The sequence below is a fragment of the Vulpes lagopus genome, chromosome 2, assembly GCF_018345385.1.
Source record: "Vulpes lagopus strain Blue_001 chromosome 2, ASM1834538v1, whole genome shotgun sequence".
NCBI lineage: Eukaryota > Metazoa > Chordata > Mammalia > Carnivora > Canidae > Vulpes > Vulpes lagopus.
Genome location: NC_054825.1, coordinates 130579999 through 130605083, shown reverse-complemented (window position 1 = coordinate 130605083; position 25085 = coordinate 130579999). Strand labels below are relative to the sequence as shown.

At 39.1% G+C, this 25085-nt stretch overlaps 1 protein-coding gene across 6 annotated transcripts in view; it reads right to left on the bottom strand.

Annotated features, from left to right (window-relative positions):
* Positions 1-25085, bottom strand: part of TUT7 (terminal uridylyl transferase 7) — a 64944-nt gene that overhangs the window by 24675 nt on the left and 15184 nt on the right. For all 6 annotated transcript variants that reach the window (XM_041742481.1, XM_041742484.1, XM_041742480.1 and 3 more), the window contains exons 11-18: positions 16199-16351; positions 13083-13263; positions 10614-11701; positions 10063-10213; positions 8150-8236; positions 7221-7321; positions 5504-5561; positions 136-239 (exon numbers count right to left, since the gene is read on the bottom strand). In XM_041742481.1, the coding sequence (XP_041598415.1) occupies positions 136-239; positions 5504-5561; positions 7221-7321; positions 8150-8236; positions 10063-10213; positions 10614-11701; positions 13083-13263; positions 16199-16351 (1923 nt within the window). The remainder of the gene's footprint in view (positions 1-135; positions 240-5503; positions 5562-7220; positions 7322-8149; positions 8237-10062; positions 10214-10613; positions 11702-13082; positions 13264-16198; positions 16352-25085) is intronic.

Sequence of the window (25085 nt, the reverse complement as noted above, 5' to 3'; positions counted from 1 at the left end):
CAAGCACTTCTAAATAATGATTAAAAGAATGAGTAAGATAAAATAAATGGCTTAATTTTGCTTGAGATTTTGTAAATTAAGAGACATTTGTTCCCCTCGACTGCCCTAAAGAAAAAGCCTAGAGAAAAATCTCACCAGTGTGTTATACAAACTGATGTCCACTTCCAGACCACTTCTCAAATGGAAGAACTTTACAATTGGCACCTTTGCTGTTGTAATAGGCAAGATATTTCGCAGACCTAGATTGGAAATAAGATAGTATCATTAAATACAGCAGCCGGAGCCATCAGCTACTCTTATGTTAAGGTTCTAACACAAAATGATATAAACCTAACTCTGACATGTTTCACTGCAATCACTACAACTACTCAATTCTGTTACTAAATATCTGGAAAGACTCTTCTGGCAAAGTTTATATTAGTTAAACACATCAATATCTGAAATTCAAGGATGAACAAGGCAGACACTGACCTCCAGGAACTCACTGGATTATGGGTGTGCACAGGGCTGTCAGTCTGCTAAATACCAGAACGGAAGAAGCAATTACAGAGCCTAGGCTATGTGGGCCCTTTCTATTCTCTCTACCCAACTATATCTAATACAGAGAAAAGCCTTTGGGGTAATCATCTGAATCCTCAAAAAAAAGCTACTCATCACAGAGCCAGAAGTTAAGACAGTAAAAGAAAGGAATCAACTTCAATAGGAGAGGAGGAAATTGCCTGAACTGGACTTTGAAGAAGGAGAGTGACAAGTAAAGTTAGAAGAGGCTGAGGGGAGGGAAAGGAAAGGCAAGGAAAGTACACATGGACAGGGCAGATGCCTAAAGCAGAATGGCATGTTTGAGAACTTCCATGGAATTGTGAAGGCTATAGAGTAGACTTGAGGGAAAGGAATAATGAGTGATAGGAGGTGTGGTAGAAACCAGGAAGAGCATCTCTCTATATATCCTTAGAGGCAAAGAGACACCAATGAACTGTATAAGTTGGGGGGAATCACTGACCACATCTATCTGGACAATGCCCTTGGCAGTGGACAGACTGGAGGCACCCACTGGGAGGCAGTGTGACTATTACCAAAAATGATCTATCTGGGCCTGAACTATCTTGGTGGCACAGGGATGCAGAGAAGCAGGAAGACATGCTTAAGAGTATGTATACCTATATGGGCTAGGGAAGTGGAGGCAGGGGGATGAGAAGCAGAGGTAGGGGGGAATAGGGGAAGGAGGATTGTAACAGTAAGAACTACCAGTTCCCGCGCACCAGAATCCTTCACAAACATTACCTCCTAAAATGTTCACCCTCACCCAAAAGATAGAAGACAGAGCCCCAGAGATACTAATGTGCTTAGGAATATGGAGCTAGTAAATCACAGAGCTGAAATCTGCATGTAGGTGTGACCGACTCCAAATCTCTACTGAATCCATTCCAGGACAGATTAGTTACTGCTTCACCCATTTTGGTGATTCAAAGGATGTCAATGTCAACCACTGAGAAAGTAGATTCAGAAGGAAGGGCAGGTAGTAGAGGTTGTGGCAGAAGGAAGGCAGTAAAGAGAGAGAGGAGTTCATTCTGAGATCGAGTTGGAGTTTCTCAAAGAGGTAAGCAGCAGTATCTAGAAGGCAGATACATAGTAATCCAGAACTCAGGAGAAAACTATGTAGACAACAGAAGAAATTTCCGAAAAAAATGTCTGTGCAGAGACAGAGGAGGTCTAACTTATAGTGGATGGAGGGGGGGGGTAATTCATATTTGCTGAATACTTGGCATATGCTAGATCCTTATTCTACTTTGTAGATGAGGAACTGAACACTTACGAAGAAATGAGTGTCTTTCTGGGAATACGCAGCCAACAAGGGGGAAGCCAAGATTTAAAACTAGAGAATTGGGGTGCCTGGGTGACCCAGTTGGTTGAGCATCTGCCTTCGGCTCAGGCCATTATGCCAGGGCCCCATGTCAGGCCCTCTGCTCCCCAGGCAGCCTGATTCTCCCTCTCCTTCCTACTCATGCTCTCTCTCTCAAATAAACAGATAAAAATCTTAAAAAAAAAAAAAAAAAGTTAAAACCAGGAATCTGATTCCAGAACTTCCACTAACTACTTTGCTATACTATATTTAAATTAGATAGCCTTTCACTTTATTTCCTTCTCATTCTAGAATTTGACACTGTTGCCCATTATCAGCCTGTCCTCTACAGTTTATTCACAGCACATTGTCCTAGTTCTTGTCATTCCAATGGCTCCTTTTTCCATGTCCTTTCTTAATTTCTACCCACAGAAATTAAAGGCTTAGTCCTTAACTACTCTCAAAGGATCCCTTAGAATTCTTTTATTCTTGCTCTCTCTCTCCAAGGATTTCAATGCAAAACTGTTTTCCTTTTGTTCTTCAACCCTGACAGACAACTCCATATTTCTAATTGGTTGCTGGACTTTTAACACTTGGGGATTATACCTTCATGGCAAACTACACATCTCTACATGGTGTGTTCTGCAAACATTCCCATTTCTCAAGTACCCAAACATTAGTCTGAACTTTTATTTCTTACTTGTAGATACCAAATCTAGAAGATTTCCCCTTGGGAATCTCTCCTCTCCTTTTCCTTTTAGGATCATTAGTATCTGGTTAAGGTCCTTTTGCCCTGAATTCACTTGGGTTATACCTTCCCTGAGAGAATCTACTAGCTGCTGAAAAAGCTTAAATTTTATTTTTATTGGGTTGCTCCTCTCTTGGAAGAAACTTCACTGGTTTTCAAATATCTGCAGGCTTTATCTTATCTAGTGATAGGAACTACCTGAAACTCCTCCCTAAATGTACTGATCTTCCCACTGTCCTCCGAGATATACTACAGTAACTCTCATGTTCATGTGCATGCACTCTTAGGAAGACTTCTCTTTCTATCTTTCGAGTCATATCCATCATCACCTGAGATCAGTATAAACTCATCTCCTGCATGAATCTTCCCTATGCAACTCTTAAAAAAAAAAAAAAAAGATTTTATTTATCCATTAATGAGAGACACAGAAAGAGAGAGAGAGAGAGAGGCGCAGAGACCCAGGCAGAGGGAGAAGCAGGCTCCATGCAGGGAGCCCAACGTGGGACCGGATCTCAGGTCTCCAGGATCAGGCCTTGGGCTGAAGGTGGCGCTAAACTGCTGAGCCACCCGGGCCGCCCCCTATGCAACTCTTTACCAGAATCTCTCTATCCTCAGAACTTACTGAATACTTATAATAGCTTCTGACTTGTTCTGAAAAATGAATACTACCTTACACTGTTACATGGCCTGTAATATGTAACATGGTATCTTTCCTTTTTTAAAATCTGAAAGTTGGGACATCTGGGTGGCTCAGCAGATGAACATCTGCCTTTGGCCCAGGGTGTGATCCTGGAGACCGGGGATCGAGTCCCACATCGGGCTCCCTGCACGGAGCCTGCCTCTCCCTCTGCTTATGTCTCTGCCTCTCTCATGAATAAATAAATAAAATATTAAAAAATAAAATAAAATAAAATCTGAAAGTTGTCCGAGGAAAAGACTTGTAGAGACTTTTTATTTTTCCACCATCCCTAAGTGCCCAACACTGTACTGAACACATAGTAGGCACCCAATAAGATAGTTGGGGACTGCTTTTAAAGATGTCAGGTTTCAGTCATAGCCCTCTAGCTATTATTAAATTCTTGTTCCATGCAATCTGTGTTCCATTACTATTATCTGTATGTAGAAGTCATTTCAGTCTAAAAATGACCTGTTTTTAACAAGCATGGCTCATTCTTAGGACAGATACACTTTTGTATTGAGGGGAAAGGAACATGAGGTCTCTAGTTTTTAATCTCAAATGGTGCAGGAAAAAAATTGAGCAAATAAGAGAGAGAATAATAAATTGAATGTGATAAAATGTTAATAGCTAGTGGATCCAAATGAAAGATATACAGAGTTTGTCATACAATTTTTGGGGCTTTCCTGTAAGTTTCAAATTATTTCAAAACAAAAAGTAAAAAGTCTAGCTCAGTACTAAATAATAATTGTGGCAACTTAGCAATTTAGTTTATTTGCATAATTTCAAAAAAATTTAAAAAGCTCATGATCTTTATTTAAAGATTCTATTTATTTATTTGAGAGAGAAAGCGTGAGAGAGAAACAGAACATGAGCAGGGGGGAGGGGCAGAGGGAGAAACAGACTCCCAGCCAAGCAGGAAGTCCAATGTAGGACTCAATCCCAAAACTCAGGGATCATGACCTGAGCTGAAGGCAAATGCTTAACTGCCTGGACCACCCAGGTGCCCAAAAAGCTCATGATCTTTAAAGCTAAAATTCCCAAGTGAAAGGAATGTGTATTTCAGTGACCAAAAAAAAAAAAGAAAAATTATCAATGCAAATAAAAAAAAATACTGATGTTCTATGTTAATTTTCAGAGGGAATAAACTGAAATTAATAGTTTTTCTTGTTATTTAAGTAATGTGCTATCTTTTTTATTTAAATGCTTGGAAATAAATACAAAAAAAGGAGAGAGGGAGCACTCCATGTGTATGTTTGTGTGTGTGACACACTCCATGTGTATATATGTGTGTGTGACACTAACTTAAGTCTATTCTTTCTGAGAGAGAATAATAAGAGAGAGAGTCTCATAAACCATTTAAGTTTTGTAGGGTCATGAACCATATCATGCTCACCTTCATTCCCTGCTCCTAGCACAGAAATTTGCAAGAAATTTCAAGAAATTTTGAACCACATTTTAAAAGAAGAGTCTCACTGTTAACAGCATTCATAGCTGTCCCTGACAGCAAAAGAATATGTCAATGGTATGTCAGCACTGTGCACAATTTATAGCATCTATATATTTTATAGCTGTAAAAAAGTGACCTGGTTCAGTTTTCTCAACTTATTGATGAGAGGAAAAGAGATTAAGTTAAATGACTTGTTCAGTGTCACATATGACTGTTGAGCAGCATAGCTACAAATACAATCCATAACCCCACCGTGCTTTCCATTATGCTTCACACCTGTCAACAACACTTTGATTGATACAGTCTCATTATGACAAAAGTTTCCAAAATTTCTTGCCTGTTTTGTATATGCTTTGTTTTGAAATAAAACTAAGCTAGGCAACAATATACACACGAATGATTACCAATTCTTTAGTCCTTCATGCTTATTCATACAAATTTTTTTTTTTAAGATTTATTTATTTATGATAGACACAGAGAGAGAGAGAGAGAGAGAGAGAGAGAGAGAGAGGCAAAGAGACACAGGCAGAGGGAGAAGCAGGCTCCATGCCAGGAGCCCGATGTGGGACTCAATCCCGGGACTCCAGGATTGTGCCCTGGGCCAAAGGCTCAGCTAAACCGCTGAGCCACCCGGGGATCCCCCTCATACAAAATTTTTTACAGACATCAATATTGCAAATGTGCTATAGATGAGCCACTATACTGTTTCATTGGCATTAATAAATTCTAAGTATGCAAAACACTAGTAAAAAAGACAAAAATATTTTTAGAAAAAGTTTGCAGAGGTACCTGAATGTTTTTTGAGGACTCTTGCCAATTCTTCAATAGTTCTTACACAGTCCAACCCCTGCAACAAAAATTGCATATACTGAATCAAAAAAGGAAGACAAGTTCCTAACCTGCATCTAGATAGTTTCCATTACCTTTAGAAATAACGATTAATTTCAGCTCATTCATACATTTTTCCCTTTTAGGCAAGCCTTGGTCAGTATTCATAAGCAATATCCTATGGATATAAAAACTCCCGTAGACCCTACTTCCTAATGGTTTTTGGAAGTACAAGAGAGGCTGAAATCAGATGCCCCAGAAAAGTGTCAATCACTGTCCAGATGAGGACCTCCATTTTTCCTCTTTATGTAGTTGTGTTATTCATAAGTGCACTCTGTGCCAGAATAAATAAGAGGGAGCTTTTGTGCCCCACATTATTCATTCTGGGTGGACTTTCATTATATTTCTGTTAAGAGCTGATGACCTGCTATGGACAGTGATTAAGCTCAGGTGATCTCTCCAGAGGATTGTGTAAATGCACAAATTGAAGTCATACAGCAAATACGAGTGTTTAAAAAAAAAAAAATCACACTTCAAAACACTGGGCTCACCTTTTACAACATAAACCCTTTGATGGCTATATACATCTCAGAATGTATTTGAAACTTTTGTTCAGAAATGTCCATAAAGCTAGTTTATAAGCCATGTAAAAATTTGATATTGATGACATACAATAAGGTAATTCCATACACTGGACCCACTCCTGCTTGTCCTCTTTACTCACCAAACTCAGGGTAGACAACTTTGGGCTATTTTCCCAAATCAGATACATCCTCAAAAGAAAAAGACTTGAAAATAAGGACAAACATAAAAAGATCTTGAGTGACAGCAACATCACTCATTTGGCTCTACAGTATTTGGACTGTTGTCAAAAAGAAAAAAAGATTCTTGGCACTTCTCGGACTTTATACTTCCCTGCAGTGTATTTTGTAAATGTTTCCTATTTGTCAGAGGCTAGCAAACCTTTCTGCTCTGCAAACCACATGACCCTGTTGTAACTACTTAATTCTGTGGTTATTGAGTGAAAGCAGAGCTGTAAACACTTCACAAATGAAGGATGTGACTTGTGTCCTGAATTGACAAAACAGGCAGTACATAGGCTGGATTTAGCCTATGGGCATAGTCTGCTGACTCTTGACATACATGATCCAAGCTGATGTGCACAATCTCCGGATGCAAGAGGAACAGAAGGTACTCTTTCCTTTTATAGATTATCAACCAAATACCACATGTTTAGGGACATATGAAACCAAGTTTGTCTTGAATCTAGGTCTCTGAACTGTGAGTTTAGCCCTCTTATCATTGTACTACATTTGTCGGCCTTCTAAAAAATGTCTCAGAGAACCACAATGCCCGCCTCTTAAAACACTTTTCAAAAAGCCTTATGTGGGTGTGTGCATCAAAGTCAGCTTACTGGCCATGCCAGTAGGACACCAGAAGGGCTGGTTTGCCTTTATAGTGTTCCCACAGGCTGCTTTCAAATCCACTCTGTACTACAGGTTGAAAGTACTCCTTGCATTTACCTCTAAGCTTAAGTATTTGACCAGAGAGACTATGCCAAATGGCATACTCCATATGGTACGTTCTGATAAACTTGGAAAATACCAAGCTGTACGGTCAGTCAAGATTGTCAAATCATACTGCCACAGCAAATTCAAGTTTTAGGTGGTTACGGTACCTCTGCAGTTTCAAGTCCATTAATTGTCATACAGACGTCAAGGTCACTCTGTTTGAACCCAAATCCATTTTTGGAGGAGCCAAACAAGCTCAATTTAGTTCCTGTTAAGGATATATGAAAAGTAATAACCAATTACTTGAGTACATTTAATTTTCTGATCAAAATAGCCCTCTCAATGAATCAAATATACCCAGCTATTAACTATCCTATATGAATCTCATTATAATTATCTTTTTTTATTAACCATTTATTACAAGCTGTTTTCTCTCAAAATTTATTTTTTTTTTCAAAATTTACTTTAAATAAATTCAATCTGCATAAGATGTGAAATAATACCAAGTGCCACTTTATTCTTAAATGTGCAAGGATATTTCAAGGAAAATGTGGATATCAATATATTTAATAATGTAATTTTATTGCTTTTTAAATATCCACTTTTTAGAGATGAACTTTGACTTTAAAAATAACACGAAATGAGGGAAGCCTGGGTGGCTCAATGGTTGAGCGTCTGGCCTTTGGCCCAGGGCGTGATCCTGGGGTCCTGGGATTGAGTCCTGCATCAGGCTCCCAGCAGAGAGCCTGCTTCTTCCTCTGCCTATGTCTCTGCCTCTCTCTGTGTCTCCCATGAATAAATAAATCTACAAAAAAAAAATCTTAAAAAAAAATAAAAATAAAAACACGAAATGAAATTTCACTTGTGGTGTCTGCTAACAGAAATCCCACACTGCTACTGTCTTTTCTGTTGGTTAACTAGGATCTGGCAGACCAAAGACCATTCTCGGGATATCACAAAGTAAGTGAAGCCCTGTCCCCACCATCACCACAAAATTACCTTCTCATTCTCAAAGTTAATGTGCTTGTAACACATGTACTCATTCTAAAGGAAGGTCATACTACCTTTCTTTTCTTAAAGGTAAAAAGTTATTTACCTGGAAACTCCTGTCTTATGAAACTTTCTAGGTTTTGCCGAATATGTTCACGAGCTTGATCTTCTAAAATAGTTGGAGAAAAATCCTCTGTTTAAAATAAAAAAAAAAATTTAGAAACAAAGATTGTTCACACTCTCTGGAAAAAAAACCCTTTTTTATAAAACAAAATCTAACATTAAAGTTAAAAAGAAAACTCTAAATTTTGTGTCTTCCTGGTAGACAGCATTAGTAATATAAATAGAAAATGTCAAAAAAAAAAAAAAAAAAAAAGAAAATGTCTCTCTTTGAAAAGAGTCTATCCCCACTCTTTTACAGTTGGTGGGAATGCAAGCTGGTGTAGCTACCCTGCAAAACAGGTTTTTGGAAGTTCTTCAAAAAGTTGAAAATAAAGCTACCCTATGATCCAGCAATTGCACTACTAGGTATTTACACCAAAGATATAAATATATTGATCCGAAGGGACACCTGCACCCCAGTGTTTACAGCAGCAATGTCCACAATAGCCAGACTATGGAAAGAGCCCAGATGTCCATCAACAGATGAATGGATAAAGAAGATGTGGTATATATATATATATATATATATATATATATATATATATATATAACAATGGAATATTACTCAGCCATCAAAAAATGAAATCATTTGTACTGGTGTGGATGGAACTAGAGGGTATTATGCTAAGTGAAATAAGTCAATCAGAGAAAGACAATTATATGACTTCACTCATATGTGGAATTTAAGAAACAAAACAGGATCACAGGGGAAGGGACAGAAAAATAAGACAAAATCAGAGAGGATGCAAACCATAAGACACCCTTAACCATAGGAAGTAAACAGCATTGCTGGAGAGGAGGGGCTGTGGGGGGATGGGGGTAACAGGGTGATGGGCATTAAGGAGGGCACATGATGTGATGAGCACTGGGTGTTATATAAGATTGATCAATCACTGACTCTACCTCTGAAACTAATAATATACTAAATGTTAATTAACTGAATTTAAATTTAAAAAGGAAAAAAAACAAAAGTTAATGATGTATTATACCACCCTAAAAATAAAAAATAATAAAACAAAGAAGACAGTCTGTCCCTAGGAGCTGCTCCTGGAATAGAAACAAATCTGCACAGCCATTCTGCTACTAGATTTCAGAAACGCAGCAGTCTATAAAGGTGGCCTTCAGGGAGCTCCCCCAGAGTGTGAACACTAAAGTTTGCAAGCATGCACAAACATATTGTTTTCTTCGGGGACTCTTGATTCCTTTCATAGTTTATAACTTCCAAAAAGGTGTAAAAACGACTAAATCACTGGTTAACAAAGAAGTGCCTTCTGACACAGTTGCCTTAGGAGGTAGCACCATGGTGCATCAAGCTCATCTAAAGAGTTACCTGCTTCTCCTTTAAACGCGTTTCCTTTAACTTGAATTCTCTGTATACCACTGCTTCCCCACACTGGTATTCCTTAAAGGGCTGTTAGGGGGCTACTCATTAGTGTTAAAGTATTTTATGATTAAATTTTAGAAATGCTTAACATTTCTCAGAGGCCATTATTACCCTAACGTGCCCTGTAAATCTCTTGGGCAGGGAGCAGCGGCTACACTCCTTCCCTACTTGACCTATGGAGTACTTCTTGCCATGACATACTATTAACTGCACTCAGGAAAACAATTCAAGGAACACCAGTTGGGAATGGGAGTACTCCAACAGTTAGACTTAGAAGATTCTCCTTCCTTCCCTATCTTTCCTTCCACAATGGTTTACTCTGTCTCAGCTGAAACACACACACAGAGCTCTGTGGACACAGGGAAGAATGGAACAGACATGGTCCCAGTGATGGAGCTAACAGCTCAGTGATGCAGAGGACCTTGAGCAAATGTCAATGCAATATTCTGACAAATGAAATATTAATAACTTACTGTAACATTGGACACAAACTTGATCTAAGATATTTAAAAATTTGGGTGTCAGTGGTGGCAGAGGTTCCAGCTGAATTCTTTTGAAGTCTTCGGGACAGTCTTTCTTGAGATGACCTTCTCGTTTGCATAAACTGCACACGACCGTAGGAGACTGCAGTAAGGGTCAAAGCAAAACAAGACATAATATACAACCCTGTGTGCCAAATGAAGGGGTCCTGAATCTTTTTTTTTTTTTTTAAGTCCATAGTCTACTCTCACTTTCCAAAGGAATAAAAATAATGTGCAGTCACTCCAAATTATTTGAGATGAGGACATCTTATGGGATACTCAGGAGTAAAAGGTAGTAATTTCCACTACCAAGAGCATTCCCTTTCTCCAAGGCAAATTCGCATAGGTCTAAGGAGGGAAGGAGATGGAGCAATTGTATTGGAGTGGAAGATCAACCCCTACCACCACCCAGACGGGGAGAACTCTATTATAGTACACAAAAATTACAGGCATTAAAACTGTTTAATGTCTCTTCTCTTAGTTCTGAGAGGGGCACTGATTACCTTGCCTTTCGTGAAGGTGAGTTTGCTGAATTCATAGAAGAAATCAGACTGATCCGAAGTTGAACTACCCTCAAATGCACTTTCTTCTTTAAGATTGATTTTGCTAAATTCCATTAGTAGAGCCCCATCTGCAGGTTTCCCACCTTCTTTTAAGTCTTTATACTTAGCAGACTCTCCTAGGTCATCCTCTTCCTCAGACAGGGCATCCTCATCCCCTGATCCTGTATATGTATTTTCTAACTCATCTTCATTAGCCAAATCGTCCTCATCTTCCCTTTGGGTAATGGACAGCCTGGGCTCCTCATCATCATCCTCTTCCTCTTCCTCCTCCTCTTCATCGGAATGAAGGATTCCTGATGTACGGCCCTCTCTGGAAGGGGTGAAGTGGCTTAGAGCATCTTCGAGGTCATCAGTACCTCCTTCTATGCCTTCTTCATCAACATCAGCCTTGTCCTCTGAAGTAGTGAATCCATCACACTCTTTGGCTGTAGGATTTTGGAAGCCTTCTAAACCCAAAGTGCTATCTGTCTCATTTTTTTGTGTGCTGCCACAGATGGCAAGCTCTCCATGTTTGCTACTCCTTAAACCCAGATCACTGGCAGTCAAAGGATGCTTACCCTCTCTCCCAATTTTACTTCCAGTTTCTTGATGGTATACTTTAACATCCTCATACTCATCACAACTGGCCCCTGCCTTGACACAGTCTGAGTTTTCCAGGTGGACACTGACATGTGCATTTCCTATTTCCTCTGTTGGGGGGCTTCCAAAGCTTTCTGCAGTCTCTTGAAGACTACATGGCTGCACCATGCAATTGTCTGCAGCTGAACTGGCAGCACCTGGCCCTTGAGCCAAAACTGTGCTTTTGAGTTTATCATCTTTGGCCTGTGTACCCGAGTCATGCTTGGCTACTTCTTTAGAATGTTTGGAAAGACAAGTGACAGTACTCAGAGACTTTGGAAGGCTGGATTTTGTAATTTTGTGTGGAAGAGCAAAATACTTATACGTTGTCCTTAAACAATGAAGTATATATTCAAACACGGGTTGATTATTTAGAGTCCTTGCCACATTTCGCTTAACAGAGTAGGGATCTGTAACAACAAAAAATCCACCACTTCATACATTTCTATTTCACGTTTTAAAAAATTAGCCTGCTATAGATAAAAACAGACAACAAACAAGCAATACTAAAATTTAGCATGAATCTTTTATGCTTTTTTAAAAACTGGGGATGGGGAAGTAAAGATGTAGTTTAAGAACAAAAAGAAATGCTTTCTTAAACGTCTGCTCTATGAAGAGAACCCATTCAGTTCAGAACCAATACCCCTTCCCTATTTTGTTCTGTGACTGTGGAGGTAAAAAAGGTGTCATCAGTGTGGCTCTTGTGCCATGGGGAAGTGAGATCTTCCCACCAGGCTCTGCTGAGTGCTCTGCCTCCCCACTCAGCCAGGCCCTGTGGTGTGTAGAGCTTACCTCCACTCTTCTGCCCTGGGAAGCCCCATCACTGAACTGGCTGGACTGAATTCAGGGGCGAGAGGGAGGCACGAGGAGGAGACACCACTTCTCTCAATCTTTTCTCCTCCCCTAGAACTCCAGCAGGTTAGGCAATTGGCCAGAAGAGCTGAGCCACAGAAACTGCAGGGGAGGGTTTAAAAATGTGAGATCCCCATGACTGCACACAGAATTTATGCAAAATGCAAAAAAACAAAAAACAAAAAACAAAAAAACCCTCTTATGCAATATAAAGCTTGAAAAAAATCAAGCAAAAAATACAAGAATTCCATTTAGGAGGTTATTTGAAGGAGGAGAATTAAGATTTTTAGAGGGGTTTCAACCTCCTGACTTTGCAAAGCTGAGAAGAGCTAGTCCACTTAAAGTAGTCTACAGGGCACATCAGCAAGTCTTTCATACGATGGTTTTAGTTAAATGAGCCTTCGCTAGAAAAAGTGTTTTTATGAATCAGTTTCAAATGCTACCATAGATATTCCAAAAATAACCAGCCCCTCTCTCTATGAAGAGGAATCCAACAAAGAATTATTTTTCATGAGAAAAAGTATTTTCTCATCTTCGTAAAACTAAACAGCAATAAGCGAGGAAAGGACGGAATCTAAAAATCCAGCAACCAGAACAGTAAAGAGGAAAGGGGGATTCACACATCATGGGGCGGGGGGCAAGCAGGCACGACTACATAAGCGTTTTAAGTTGTTAAGCAATTTACAGAGAAAGCAAGGACTCTGACAGCCATTGTTTAACTGTTTAACTAAGACGTTTTACTGTAGTGCTTAAAAAGCCCAGGATAAACAAATTTGGTCCCTTGGGATGACCACAGTAACACATGCAAGATTCTAACTATTTCAACTTTTGGGGTCAGGCCTACATTACACGTGGAGGCTGAAAGGAGATGTAAAAAAGCATGCAGTTAGACTGGTACCTTAAAAAGAAAGGGAATTAAAGATAAACATTTTGAGATACCTTCAATGGCAATGCGCTTTTTGGGCCAATCCTTCAATTCGCGAGATACAGATTCTTTGACACGAATGCTTATCACTAAATCAGCTAAATTAAATTCTAAAGCATAGAATCGAAGCATTTCCACCCAGAGCTGCCCAACTGGTACTGATGGCACATGCCTGAGATCAAATATTAATGACACCTATTAAGAGAAAAGAGAAAACATACAGGTTAGTTCAGATGTCAGCACGATCTGAAAAACTAGAGATTATTCAAGCCAGTTACAAAAAAACCCTGAAAAACCTTAGCAAAAGACAGGAATTTGACAATCCATCTAGGTAAATCACATCTAGGTTGTACATTGTTTGTGGGAAAAATGACATTTCTACCCTGCACTCCTGGGATGAGAGCATGTTAAAATCTAACCATCATCATAGGAGCAGATAGGCAATTTGAGGTAACTAGGTGGCACTCTTCATTTTGAGGCCCTAAGGACAGGTGGAGAGAACCGTGCATGGATTTGCTACTCTCAGCACAGAGCTCTCCCTGGCACTGCCACTGGAGAGGGTACCTTTATACTTTATACACACGAAAATGTGCAGCAGCCAGAGGTGGAGAGCAAAGGGCAAAACACTCCTTTCATTTGCTCTGAGAAGCTACATGAGCTCACTGAATCTGCCATGGGCAACTGATTTTAAAGTCAACTCTCTCTCTTTGTTTTTTTAAGGTTTATTTAAGGAATCTCTATGCCCAACGTGGGGCTTGAATGCATGAACCTGAGATCAAGAGTCTCATGCTGTTAAAATTGAGCCAGCCAGGCGCCCCAAAGTCAAATAACTCTTGATATTGGAAATTAATGCCAGGTTTATGTTCACAGACTCTCGACAAACTGGAACATGCTGTGATGGAATATACTGGAAGGTGCATAGGACCTAGAATAGAAACAAAAGAGTCCAAATACTGACTGCCACTTCATAGCTTTTAACTGCTCTCTGACTTAGCCTCTTCACTCTCAGTTGGCATGATGGCACAGTGGCTGAGAGAACTGGTTTTGCAATGGGACATTAGGTTTGAAATCCATCTCTGCCATTAGACGCGTATAATCCTGGCCAAGCTCTACATTGTCTAAGCCTCAGTTTCCTCATCTGAACAATGGGGATTACAGTACCCACCTCAGAGGGTTGTTGGGAGGACTGAGTGAGAGAATGTCTGTAAAGAGCTTAGCACAGTGCCTGGCACACATGTTCAAAAAATGGTCGCTATCATTATCTGCAGAGTAGGGATGATACCACCTATAACACAGGATAGTTATGAGGATTAAATGAGAAACAAGGGAAAGCACCCAGCAGGTCTGGTTGCTCTGTGTATTCTTTCACTTAGATACAATCTTTTAAGTACAAGAAATCCATTTATCATTGAAACATGTCACAACTGTAAGATGCTCTTGAGAGGTAATCCTTCAACTCCCATATGTTACAGGAGAAAACTGAAGCCCAGAAAGTTGATATGACTTGTCAAAGGTGCCACTGCTTGTCAGTGGCAGAATGAGAACAATGTCTCTCAATCCCAGTACAGTGTTCTTGTCACCACGCCATGCAATCAATCTCGACCCTGTCTAGGTCTTCATTTCTAAAGTAGTGGCATGACTAATCTCTCCAAATAGCACAAAAATGTAAACATCAAATATTTACTTGGGCTTACAGCAACAGCTTTTCCTTCTCAAGTATACAAATCTGTTTCCGATCACACTTTATTATATTGAGCTTCAAAACAGGTGATACGGTATTTTATTAACCACTAAATCCTGACCACAAACATCCTGTCAAATACAATAAAGTCATCAGGTAGCTTTACAAAGCAGAACTGCCTGAAAAATGGAAGTGGTCTAAGTCCCAAACACTGTAGTTGAGGACATAAGAAAACCCCTAGAAATTGAAAGCCTCATTAAATTTCACCTCTTATCCGTAAGACTTACTCAGCATCACTAAGGGCTTTTTAAACATCTCACTGAAGTAACTTGATAATACAATAACATGGGACTTAAGAGATCAACATATCTACACTTATAGTACACTTAAGCTGTTTTTCTTTTAAAGTAGAGAACATTTTCTTTAAAAAAAAAAAAAAAAAAAAGAAGGGCAGCTAATGTTTAATGTGTTTACAAGACGGTTGGCACTGAGATAAGCATTCTATAAGTCAATGACCCTGAGAAAGTACCAATATCATCTCCATTTTTAAGCGAGGAAACTGGGGCCCAGGAAGATCAAGTCACTTGCCCAAGGACACACAGCCAGGAGGTGGGAGAACTCGGATATGAATTCATATATTCTGGCTCCAAGTAGTCTTCTCCACTACTAGAACCCCAAATAGGAAACAAAAAGAAGTGGTGGTGTTCTGGTGGCAGCAGGCACTGGCACTGCTTCCCTTCTCTCTCCAGCGTTCAAGGATTCTAGAAAACACAACTGGAGAATCTATGATTCACCACCATCCCCTCATTGTAGGCACAGACCAGAGGAGTGACAGGACTTGTCTGAATACAGCTAGGACTAGATCCTGGTCTCAGAAGTATTTTGTGGATATTGCTGCCACTTCATCCCAGAGAATTATGGGGAAGGTCATGGGGTCAGGGACCATCCACCAAACTGGGACCGGTTCCTATTCTATTTCTAGTATAATTACACAGCTCAGATTTTTGATATTTCAGTGGCAATTCTTTCCTTGTGCATAAATTTCCCTGCCTACCCCTAATGGTATGGATGAGGACTCTGAAATAAATTATATGGAATACTTATCCACTGTTATTTTAGTACTTTGAGGTGAGTTTAATTTTCTTGTATTTAAAACTCATAATACTAACTAAGACATAATGAGGATACACAGGGATTTATCTTTGAATTCTCAGCATCTTTCACAGGACCCTATATACAGAAGAAACTACATAAATAACTTGGATTCAATAACCTGAATTTTACCTTTTCTCATTGCTTGTCTATTTGAAGGACTGAACAGACTAGGAAATGAAACATCACAAAAGAGTAGATAGTTGATGGATGAGAGGACTGATTAACTCACCAGATACCACAACTAACAATGAAATCAGATATAAATACCAAAATTAGAAATGAGCAAGAACAGACCTGTCCCCTTTTAACAGGCACTTCTTTTGGTGCCTCTTCTTTTGCTGTGTCTGCATCCCCGGTGGCATTATCAGTATATTCCCAGACCACAGTGTCTTTCTGAACGTCTTTAAGATTGAAGTTCCCTAGTTTGTTTAATGAGAATCCTTCAATCTAGGAAAAATTAAGACAAATACTATCATTACGAGGTAGAAAGGATTTTATATCAACCAGAGCATATTAATCCTGGAAAAAATGAAAACATAGATCATTGGAAACAAAAAAAGGTATATTGTTTATGGACTGATATATCTGTTCATTTAAAAATACTTTTTAAAGTAAAAAACAAGGTTTTAGTTTGCATAAGAAATGGTAATTCTGTGAAATAATTCTTCAGTAAACAGTCTAAGAGAAGGTAACACAGCCTAAGCCCAAAGCCACCAGTTCTGGAGTAAAACTCCAGTGAGACTTTCTCCTGGTCTCAGGTTTCTCTAAGAACAGGTTACACTAGAACTTCCTTCAGGAGACAGTTGTGACATGAAACAATGGACATAAACCACTGACAAGGCATATGGCATACGGTGAATGCTCAATATAAGAAACTTTCTATTGATACTGTTGAAATGCCAATTACTTAGAACACAGTCTGGGCTCAAAAGGTCTAAGAAATGTGAAACAAAGTTGAACAGGTTTCTTTATTGTACAGTGGGATTGATCACCGCCTTTTTTTTTTAATATAATAAATTTATTTTTTATTGGTGTTCAATTTACCAACATACAGAATAACACCCAGTGCTCATCCTGTAAAGTGCCCCACTCAGTGCCCGTCACCCATTCACCCCCACCCCCCACCCTCCTCCCCTTCCACCACTCCTAGTTCGTTTCTCAGAGTTAGGAGTCTTTATGTTCTGTCTCCCTTTCTGATATTTCCCACACATTTCTTCTCCCTTCCCTTATATTCCCTTTCACTATTATTTATATTCCCCAAATGAATGAGAACATACAATGTTTGTCCTTCTCCGATACTTACTTCACTCAGCATAATACCCTCCAGTTCCATCCACGTTGAAGCAAATGGTGGGTATTTGTCGTTTCTAATGGCTGAGGAACATTCCATTGTATACTTAACCACCTCTTCTTTATCCATTCATCTTTCGATGGACACCGAGGCTCCTTCCACAGTTTGGCTATTGTGGACATTGCTGCTAGAAACATCGGGGTGCAGGTGTCCCGGCATTTCATCGCATCTGAATCTTTGGGGTAAATCCCCAGCAGTGCAATTGCTGGGTCGTAGGGCAGGTCTACTTTTAACTCTTTGAGGAACCTCCACACAGTTTTCCAGAGTGGCTGCACCAGTTCACATTCCCACCAACAGTGTAAGAGGCTTCCCTTTTCTCCGCATCCTCTCCAACATTTGTGGCTTCCTGCCTTGTTAATTTTCCCCATTCTCACTGGTGTGAGGTGGTATCTCATTGTGGTTTTGATTTCTATTTCCCTGATGGCAAGTGATGCAGAGCATTTTCTCATGTGCATGTTGGCCATGTCTATGTCTTCCTCTGTGAGATTTCTGTTCATGTCTTTTGCCCATTTCATGGGCAAGTTTGTTTCTTTGCTGTTGAGTTTAATAAGTTCTTTATAGATCTTGGAAACTTTATCTGATACATCATTTGCAAATATCTTCTCCCATTCTGTAGGTTGTCTTTGAGTTTTGTTGACTGTATCCTTTGCTGTGCAAAAGCTTCTTATCTTGAGGAAGTCCCAATAGTTCATTTTTGCTTTTGTTTCTTTTGCCTTCATGGATGTATCTTGCAAGAAGTTACTGTGGCCAAGTTCAAAAAGCGTGTTGCCTGTGTTCCCCTCTAGGATTCTGATGGAATCTTGTCTCACATTTAGATCTTTCATCCATTTTGAGTTTATCTTTGTGTATGGTGAAAGAGAGTGGTCTAGTTTCATTCTTCTGCTTGTGGATGTCCAATTTTCCCAGCACCATTTATTGAAGAGACTGTCTTTCTTCCAATGGATAGTCTTTCCTCCTTTATCGAATATTAGTTGACCATAAAGTTCAGGGTCCACTTCTGGATTCTCTATTCTGTTCCACTGATCTATGTGTCTGTTTTTGTGCCAGTACCACACTGTCTTGATGACCACAGCTTTGTAGTACAACCTGAAATCTGGCATTGTGATGCCCCCAGCTATGGTTTTCTTTTTTAAAATTCCCCTGGCTATTCGGGGTCTTTTCTGATTCCACACAAATCTTAAAATAATTTGATCACCGCCTTTAAACTGGTTAACGTACATAATCAATCATGGTGTGGGGTGTGGATACGATATCCTATTTCTCCACATCAAATGGGATACTTCTTTGGTTTAGTACACAGAATAATCCTTCTAAAACATAAGCATTCAATTCATTCCCCTGCTCACAATGGTCTCCTTACTCAGGAGAAAATTCTGAGTAAGTCCTTTCCGGGCCTTAGAAAGAAGCTAGGTAATCTGGCCCTTTGCCACTTCTCTGTTCCATTTTCTCAATACATCCTACTGGCCAGAGTGCTACTCCCTCTGTTTTGAAGGCTCCTTTCCTAATAATCATGGAGCCACACTCCCTGGCTGGCTTGTGCTTTTACTGCTCTGAGAAATCTTCGGCTACCTGCAGGCTTTTTTTTTTTAAAGATTTTATTTATTTATTCACAGGGACAGAGAGAGAGAGAGAGAGGCAGAGACGCAGGCAGAGGAAGAAGCAGGAAGCAGGCATCATACAGAGAGCCGGACATGGGACTCGATCCAGGGTCTCCAGGATCACGCCCTGGGCTGCAGGCGGCGCTAAACCGCTGTGCCACCGGGGCTGCCCTACCTGCAGGCTTTAAAGATTTTTCTCCTGTTTTCTTCCGGAAATTTGATAATTTTAACTTCTACATTTAAGTCTTTGATCTGTTTTGAGTTAATTTTGCGGTATGTTGTGAGGTAAAGGATTGAGGTTTATTTTTTCCTTTGTATCTAGTTTTCCCAGAATCAACTGCTGAAGAGACTTTCCCCCAATGAAATGCTTAGGCACTTTTGTTGAAAACAATATCAATGCTTTCATCCCACAGACTTGGCATGTCTCTACATTTACTTATATTATTTAATTTTCCCAGCAGTGTTCTAGTTTTCAGGTTAGAGGTCTTGCACGTCTTTTGTTAAATTTGTTCTTAATTAGTACACGTTTTCAAGCAGCACTGTTAATGGAAATTTTCAAAACCATTTTTAAATGTTGCTAATATATAAAAATATAATTTGGGGGGTATATTATCTTTATATTCTACACTCATACTGAATTTACTAGTTAGCTCCAGGAGTGGTTTTATAGTTTTCTGAGGATTTTCTATGAACCATCATGTCACCCACAATAGAGAAACTTCTACTTCTTCCTTTCAGGTTTTTATGACATTTTCTTTTCTTTCCTTATTGTAATGACCAGGACTTCCTATAAACGTTGGAAAGCAATAGTGTGTGTGTGGGGGGCGGGGGGGGCATCCTTTTTTGTCCACAATGGTATGGGTAAAATGTCCGGATTCCAACATTAAGGAGGATGTTAACTATAGGCGTTTTTCACAGACACGCATTTTCAGGTTGAGAAATTCCTTTCTATTCCTAGTTTATACAGATTTTTTGTTTTGTTTTGTTTTCTTTTAAATCATTAAATGAATGTTGAATTTTATCAAGTGAGTTTTTTTCCTCCATCTACTGATGATCACATGGCTTTTTTCCTTTATTATTTTTGTATACTTCCAAGTTGATTAGTTAATATTTTGCTAAGGGCTTCAGTGTCCACGATCATGAGGGATATTGATATATAATAGCTTTCTTTTACCTGTATCTAGTTTTGATATCAGGATAATGCTGGCCTTTTATTTCCCTTCTATTTTCTGAAAGAGCTTATGTAGTTGGCATTATTTCTTCCTTAAATGTTGATAGAATTCACCAGTAAAGCCATCTGGGCCTGGTATTTCCTTCACTGGAAGGTCTTTAATTACAAACTCAACTTCTTCAGGGAATAAAGGGCTACTCAGGTTATTATTTTTTTTCTTGAATGTTCTTTTTGTATTTATTCTTATATGTATAGGTCTCTTTGATCAAGGTTTTCTAATTTATTGACATAAAGTTGTTTATAATATTCTCTTATTCTTTTAGTCTGTAAGATCTGGATAACCCTCCTTCATTCCTAATATTGTGTTCTCTCTTCTCTTCTCATGAATCTATCAGGGATTTATCAATATTACTGATCAAACAGTTGGCCTTGTTAATTTTCTCTGTTGTTAGTCTATCTTCTCTTTATTGATTTTGCCCTTATCTTTATCATTTCCTTTAAGAACTTTCTTTGGGTTTGGGACACCTGGGTGGCTCAGCTGACATAACTGACAAAAACTGCTATATTATATATATATTATATACCTTAAATATATATATGTATATATATATATTTAAGGTATATAATCTGATGATTTGATATACATATACATTGTGTGAAATGATTAATTACTGGTTTCTGCTGAGTAGTTTGCCATCATTCAAATCATTGTTCATTTATGGAAGGTGTTTTTCTGGCTGCTTTTAAGTTTTGCTCTTTTTATATTTGGTTTTGACTATCATGTGCTCCCCATGCCTCTCTTTGAATTTATCTTGTTTGAGGTTTCTTCACCTTACTCTATAAATTTGTCTTTTATCAAATATGGGAAGTTTCTGGCCTTTTATTTTTTTTCCTGTCCCATTCTTATTCCTCTCCTTCGGGGACTCAAATTACCTATAGGTTACATTTTCTTCTTCTTTTTTTTTTTTTGAAATTGTACCTAAGTCCCTGAGGTTGTTATTTTTTTCAAACATTTTTCTTTTTCTTCTTCAGATTTCTACACATGTTTTCACCTTCACTGGCTCCAATGTCACCTCCATTGTTATGTCCCCAGTAAATTTTTTATTTAAAAATAACATATTTTTCACTTCTAAAATTTCTACTTGTTTCTCTACATTTTCTGTTTCTCTAGCTGATACTTCCTATCTCTTCATTCATTGCAAGTATATTTCTTTTATCTCATGGGGTATACTTATAATAACTGCTTTAAAGTCTTTCAGAGTTCCCACATCTAGGTCATCTTGGGTTTGGCAACCGGATTTCTTTTCCCTTTTCCCTTGGGAGTGGGTCCAATCCTCCTATCCTCCTACATTGAGTAATTTTAGACTGCATTCTGCATACTGTGATACCATACTGCGAAAATTCTAGATTCTTTATGTTATTCCAAAACATGTTGATACTTTTGTAGGTAATTAACTTGGCTACACAAGCTGCACACTATCTCATCTCCCATAGATAGCAATTCTGACCTCAGTTCATTTTTTTCTTAAGCCTTAGCCTTAAGCCTGTTGTTAGTCTGCTTCACATGTCTTACGGATGTGTCATTAATTTTGGAAAATTCTGTCATTATTCCAGATTATTTCTTCTGTTTCTTTCTCTTTCTTCTTCTGATACTCCCATAATTCATAAATTATAAACCTTAGTAATTGTCCTGCAGTTCTTAGGTTTTTTTTTTCATTTTTCCCCCCTTTATATTTTTCAGTTTGGGAAGTTTCTATTGAAGAAAGCACAATCCTTTCCCCATCTGCGTCTAGTCTTACTGATGAATCTGTCAAAGGCATGCTTCATATATATTATAGATTTTATTTCTTTCTTTATTTCCTTTTGATTCTTTCTTGGAGCTTCCATCTCTCAACTTGTATTACCCATCTGTTCTTGCATGTTGTCCATTTTTTTCTGTTCAAGCCCTTAGCAATATTAATCTTAGTTGTTTAATTTCCTGGTCTGATCATTCCAATGCTTGCTGGATCTCTCCAAGCTACATTCTTTTTGCCTCTTAGTATAACTTGTAAGTTTCTTGTTGAAAGCTGGGTATTGTACTCAGTAAAAGGAACTGACAAGCATCTAATGTGAGGTTTTATTGTGCTAGGAGTTAGGCCGCGTTTATGGATTGTTGTAGTGGTAGATGTTAAGAGGCTAACACTTCCTGTGATGTCCTTGTTTTTGTTTTACTTGTTGTCCTTGGGTTTCCCAAGAGATTTCTTCTGAAATCAGGTCTTTCCATTGTAATCCCATTTTATGCACGAGCCCTAAAGATGTGGTAAATTCTGGGGGGAGGGGAAATACTCTACAGTGTTATGACCAGGTCTCAGCCTTTTAGTGAGCCTGCAGCATGAAGCTGTGAGCTTGCAAAGTGCTTTTCCATCCTCCCCACTTGAGGTAAGATAGGAAGGCTCAGGAAAGGGGGTGGAGTGGGTATTTTTCTTTTCCTCAGGCCAGTTAGACCCTGGTAAAAAAAAAAAAAAAAGTTTCCCTTGAAGGCACGCTTTTGTTTAGGAGAACAGCATGCCCTGGGCATACTTCAAAATGGTGTCTTTTTCTCTCACCCTGCTTGAAAGCACAGGGGTGTGGAGGGTGGGTTTCCTGGGGCTAGCACCTTTGAAGTTGTTGGGAGGTTCCCTAAGACTGGGGCCCCTGCTATTTTTCACTTTCAGGCTTGTCCAGACTGAGTCTCCAGAACCACAGTCTAAGCCCTCCTAACCCTGGTATTGGCTCTGTTCCTGGGCTTCTGCTCTAACAAGTTATAATCTGCTGTATTCACTTATCTCTCCAATTTTGGGGGCAGTGGCTTTCCCTGTGACCTTAATTCTTTGATGGATCTAAGAAGAGTCGTTGATTTTCAGTTTGTTCAGTTTTTTTCTTCTTTGTGTGAAGACAGAGTGATGATCTCCTAGCCCTTTCCATGACAATTGGACTGGTTCAGGAGTTAGAGATGTCCTAAGTATACACACAGAGTTAAGGGTTCCACTTCTCAATATCTTTCCTCCCTGGGTTTGACCCTTTTATCTGGTAGTCCTAGTTCCTCTGGCCAGAGAGAGAGCTGGCTTTGCTATCAGAGGCGTGTGCCTTCAGGGGAAAAACCACAGAAGAGCAGAAACTTGCTCTCTGTTGGCCACTTGCTCCAAAGTTGGACTTCTCTCCAAAGTCTGCTTGTGCTTGTTCAGTCTCCAGAGGTTTCATGTTGTTTATGGATCACTTGGTTAGGAGGTCGTGCCTCAATATCAAAAGTAGAACTTGACTCTCTATTAAGGGGGAAAAGAACTACATTTGTTCTCCTACCTTGGTTCAGGAGCTCTACATTCATGATCTCATTTCATAATTTTCCCCAGATGAGGACTCCGAGGCGCAGATAAAATAAATAACTTGCTGAAGGTCACAAGGATATGTTTAAGTGAAAAAATCTGGAGGAATTGTAGGGCTAGAAAACCTTAAATTACTCTTCTCTCTACTGTATTACCTGGCATCCCTCATGGGTAAATGACTGCTAAAGAGAAATCTATATAATCCAAAATAATACAGATTCCAAATAGTAACTACTAGGAGACTAGTAAACTACTGTTGTAGGGGATAACAGATGCTGAGAAGACAGGGTTAAACCTCTTTATCAGTCACAACTCATATGATTGACTTTCAGTCAAATCAAAGTCTGGTAACAATCCATGGGAGTAAAAGGTCAGTGAGGGCAAGCCTCTGACATGGAAGAGGTCTGCGTAGGTTAGGAGAGAATAGCTCAGGAATTTCTGGAGAGACAGACTAGGTAGGATACAGAGGCACTAAATCCTAAACTTCTTGCCTGGCAATTTTGTTTTATTCATCTGTGTATTCCCCTCCTGCCAAAGTACCATGAGAAAACATACACCAGTGCTTTAAAGATTTTTGAAGGAATTAACAGTTTGGATACTTTTATAAACATAATTTTGAACTCTTCAATGGGTCTTCTATAGAAATAACGATATAAAATTTCTGGCACCAATAAGGTACTGAATTTAATTTCTTTTCCCGCACTTGCTTTACATTTCTGACTCTAGCAGAATCCTCTAGCATTGGTAAGATTTTAGCATTGATCCCTGATTAGTTTAAAACAGCGAAAACTAGATCATTTTGGTTAAGGCAGTAGAATGTGCCTTCCTGATTACAGAATTGAATACATTTTTGGCCACCACATACCTGTTTCTGTCATTAAATCTTAAATGAACAAATGGTATAATCAAAAGCAAATTCAATGTCACTTTGGAGAATATCCAGTGTCACTGCCTAGAATACACCAGCCATAGAATAGGGTATTCATATCACTGTTCTTAGGCAAATCCTGAGGAGAATCACTTCACCAGAATAGAAACATCTTTTCCTGTATCCTCACATAGTGACGGGTGACTACTCAGAGGTGACCAGGACTTCAGAAAGGGCAGATCTCACTAACACAACAGTGAGTATGGGAACACATACAATTTGTCTAAGGGCCCTCTTGGACGCAGGAGTCTACCTGGTTTGATTCTATCCTAAACTCCTGTCTTTATTAAAGTGAAAGGAAAACCTTAAAGATCTTCACAAGCTCCCCTTTGGGTCTGATGGAAAGGGTTATCAGCTAAGGGCTGACTCTGTTCTCTCTTCTCTCCACGAGGAGAGCAGAGTGAGGGGAGAGGTTTAGCAGACACCTGCTGGGACCCTGCATTATTTCATTTCAGTACCAAAAGCACAAAGAGAGTGGCCTTCAGGCCAGTAGGATGTACAGTGGACTATGATTCCTCTGCCAGGGCAGAGTTCACAAAGGGCTTACTCTCCTTTAGTTTTTGTTCCTAGGACCCAGTAGATAAAGGTCCTTGATCAATTCTCAATATACTAAGTACAAAGAAAAAAATTTTTCCTATAGTCATATATTTTTGTTATGTACCTCTAGTTAAGAGCTACTGCTATAGAACATCTCCTCCTTAAATAATGAGAATTCTACATACAGTAATAAGAAAGGTAAGGTTACCAAATATGTCCAAATAAGCTTTTCACCAACACTTATAAGTATTCATA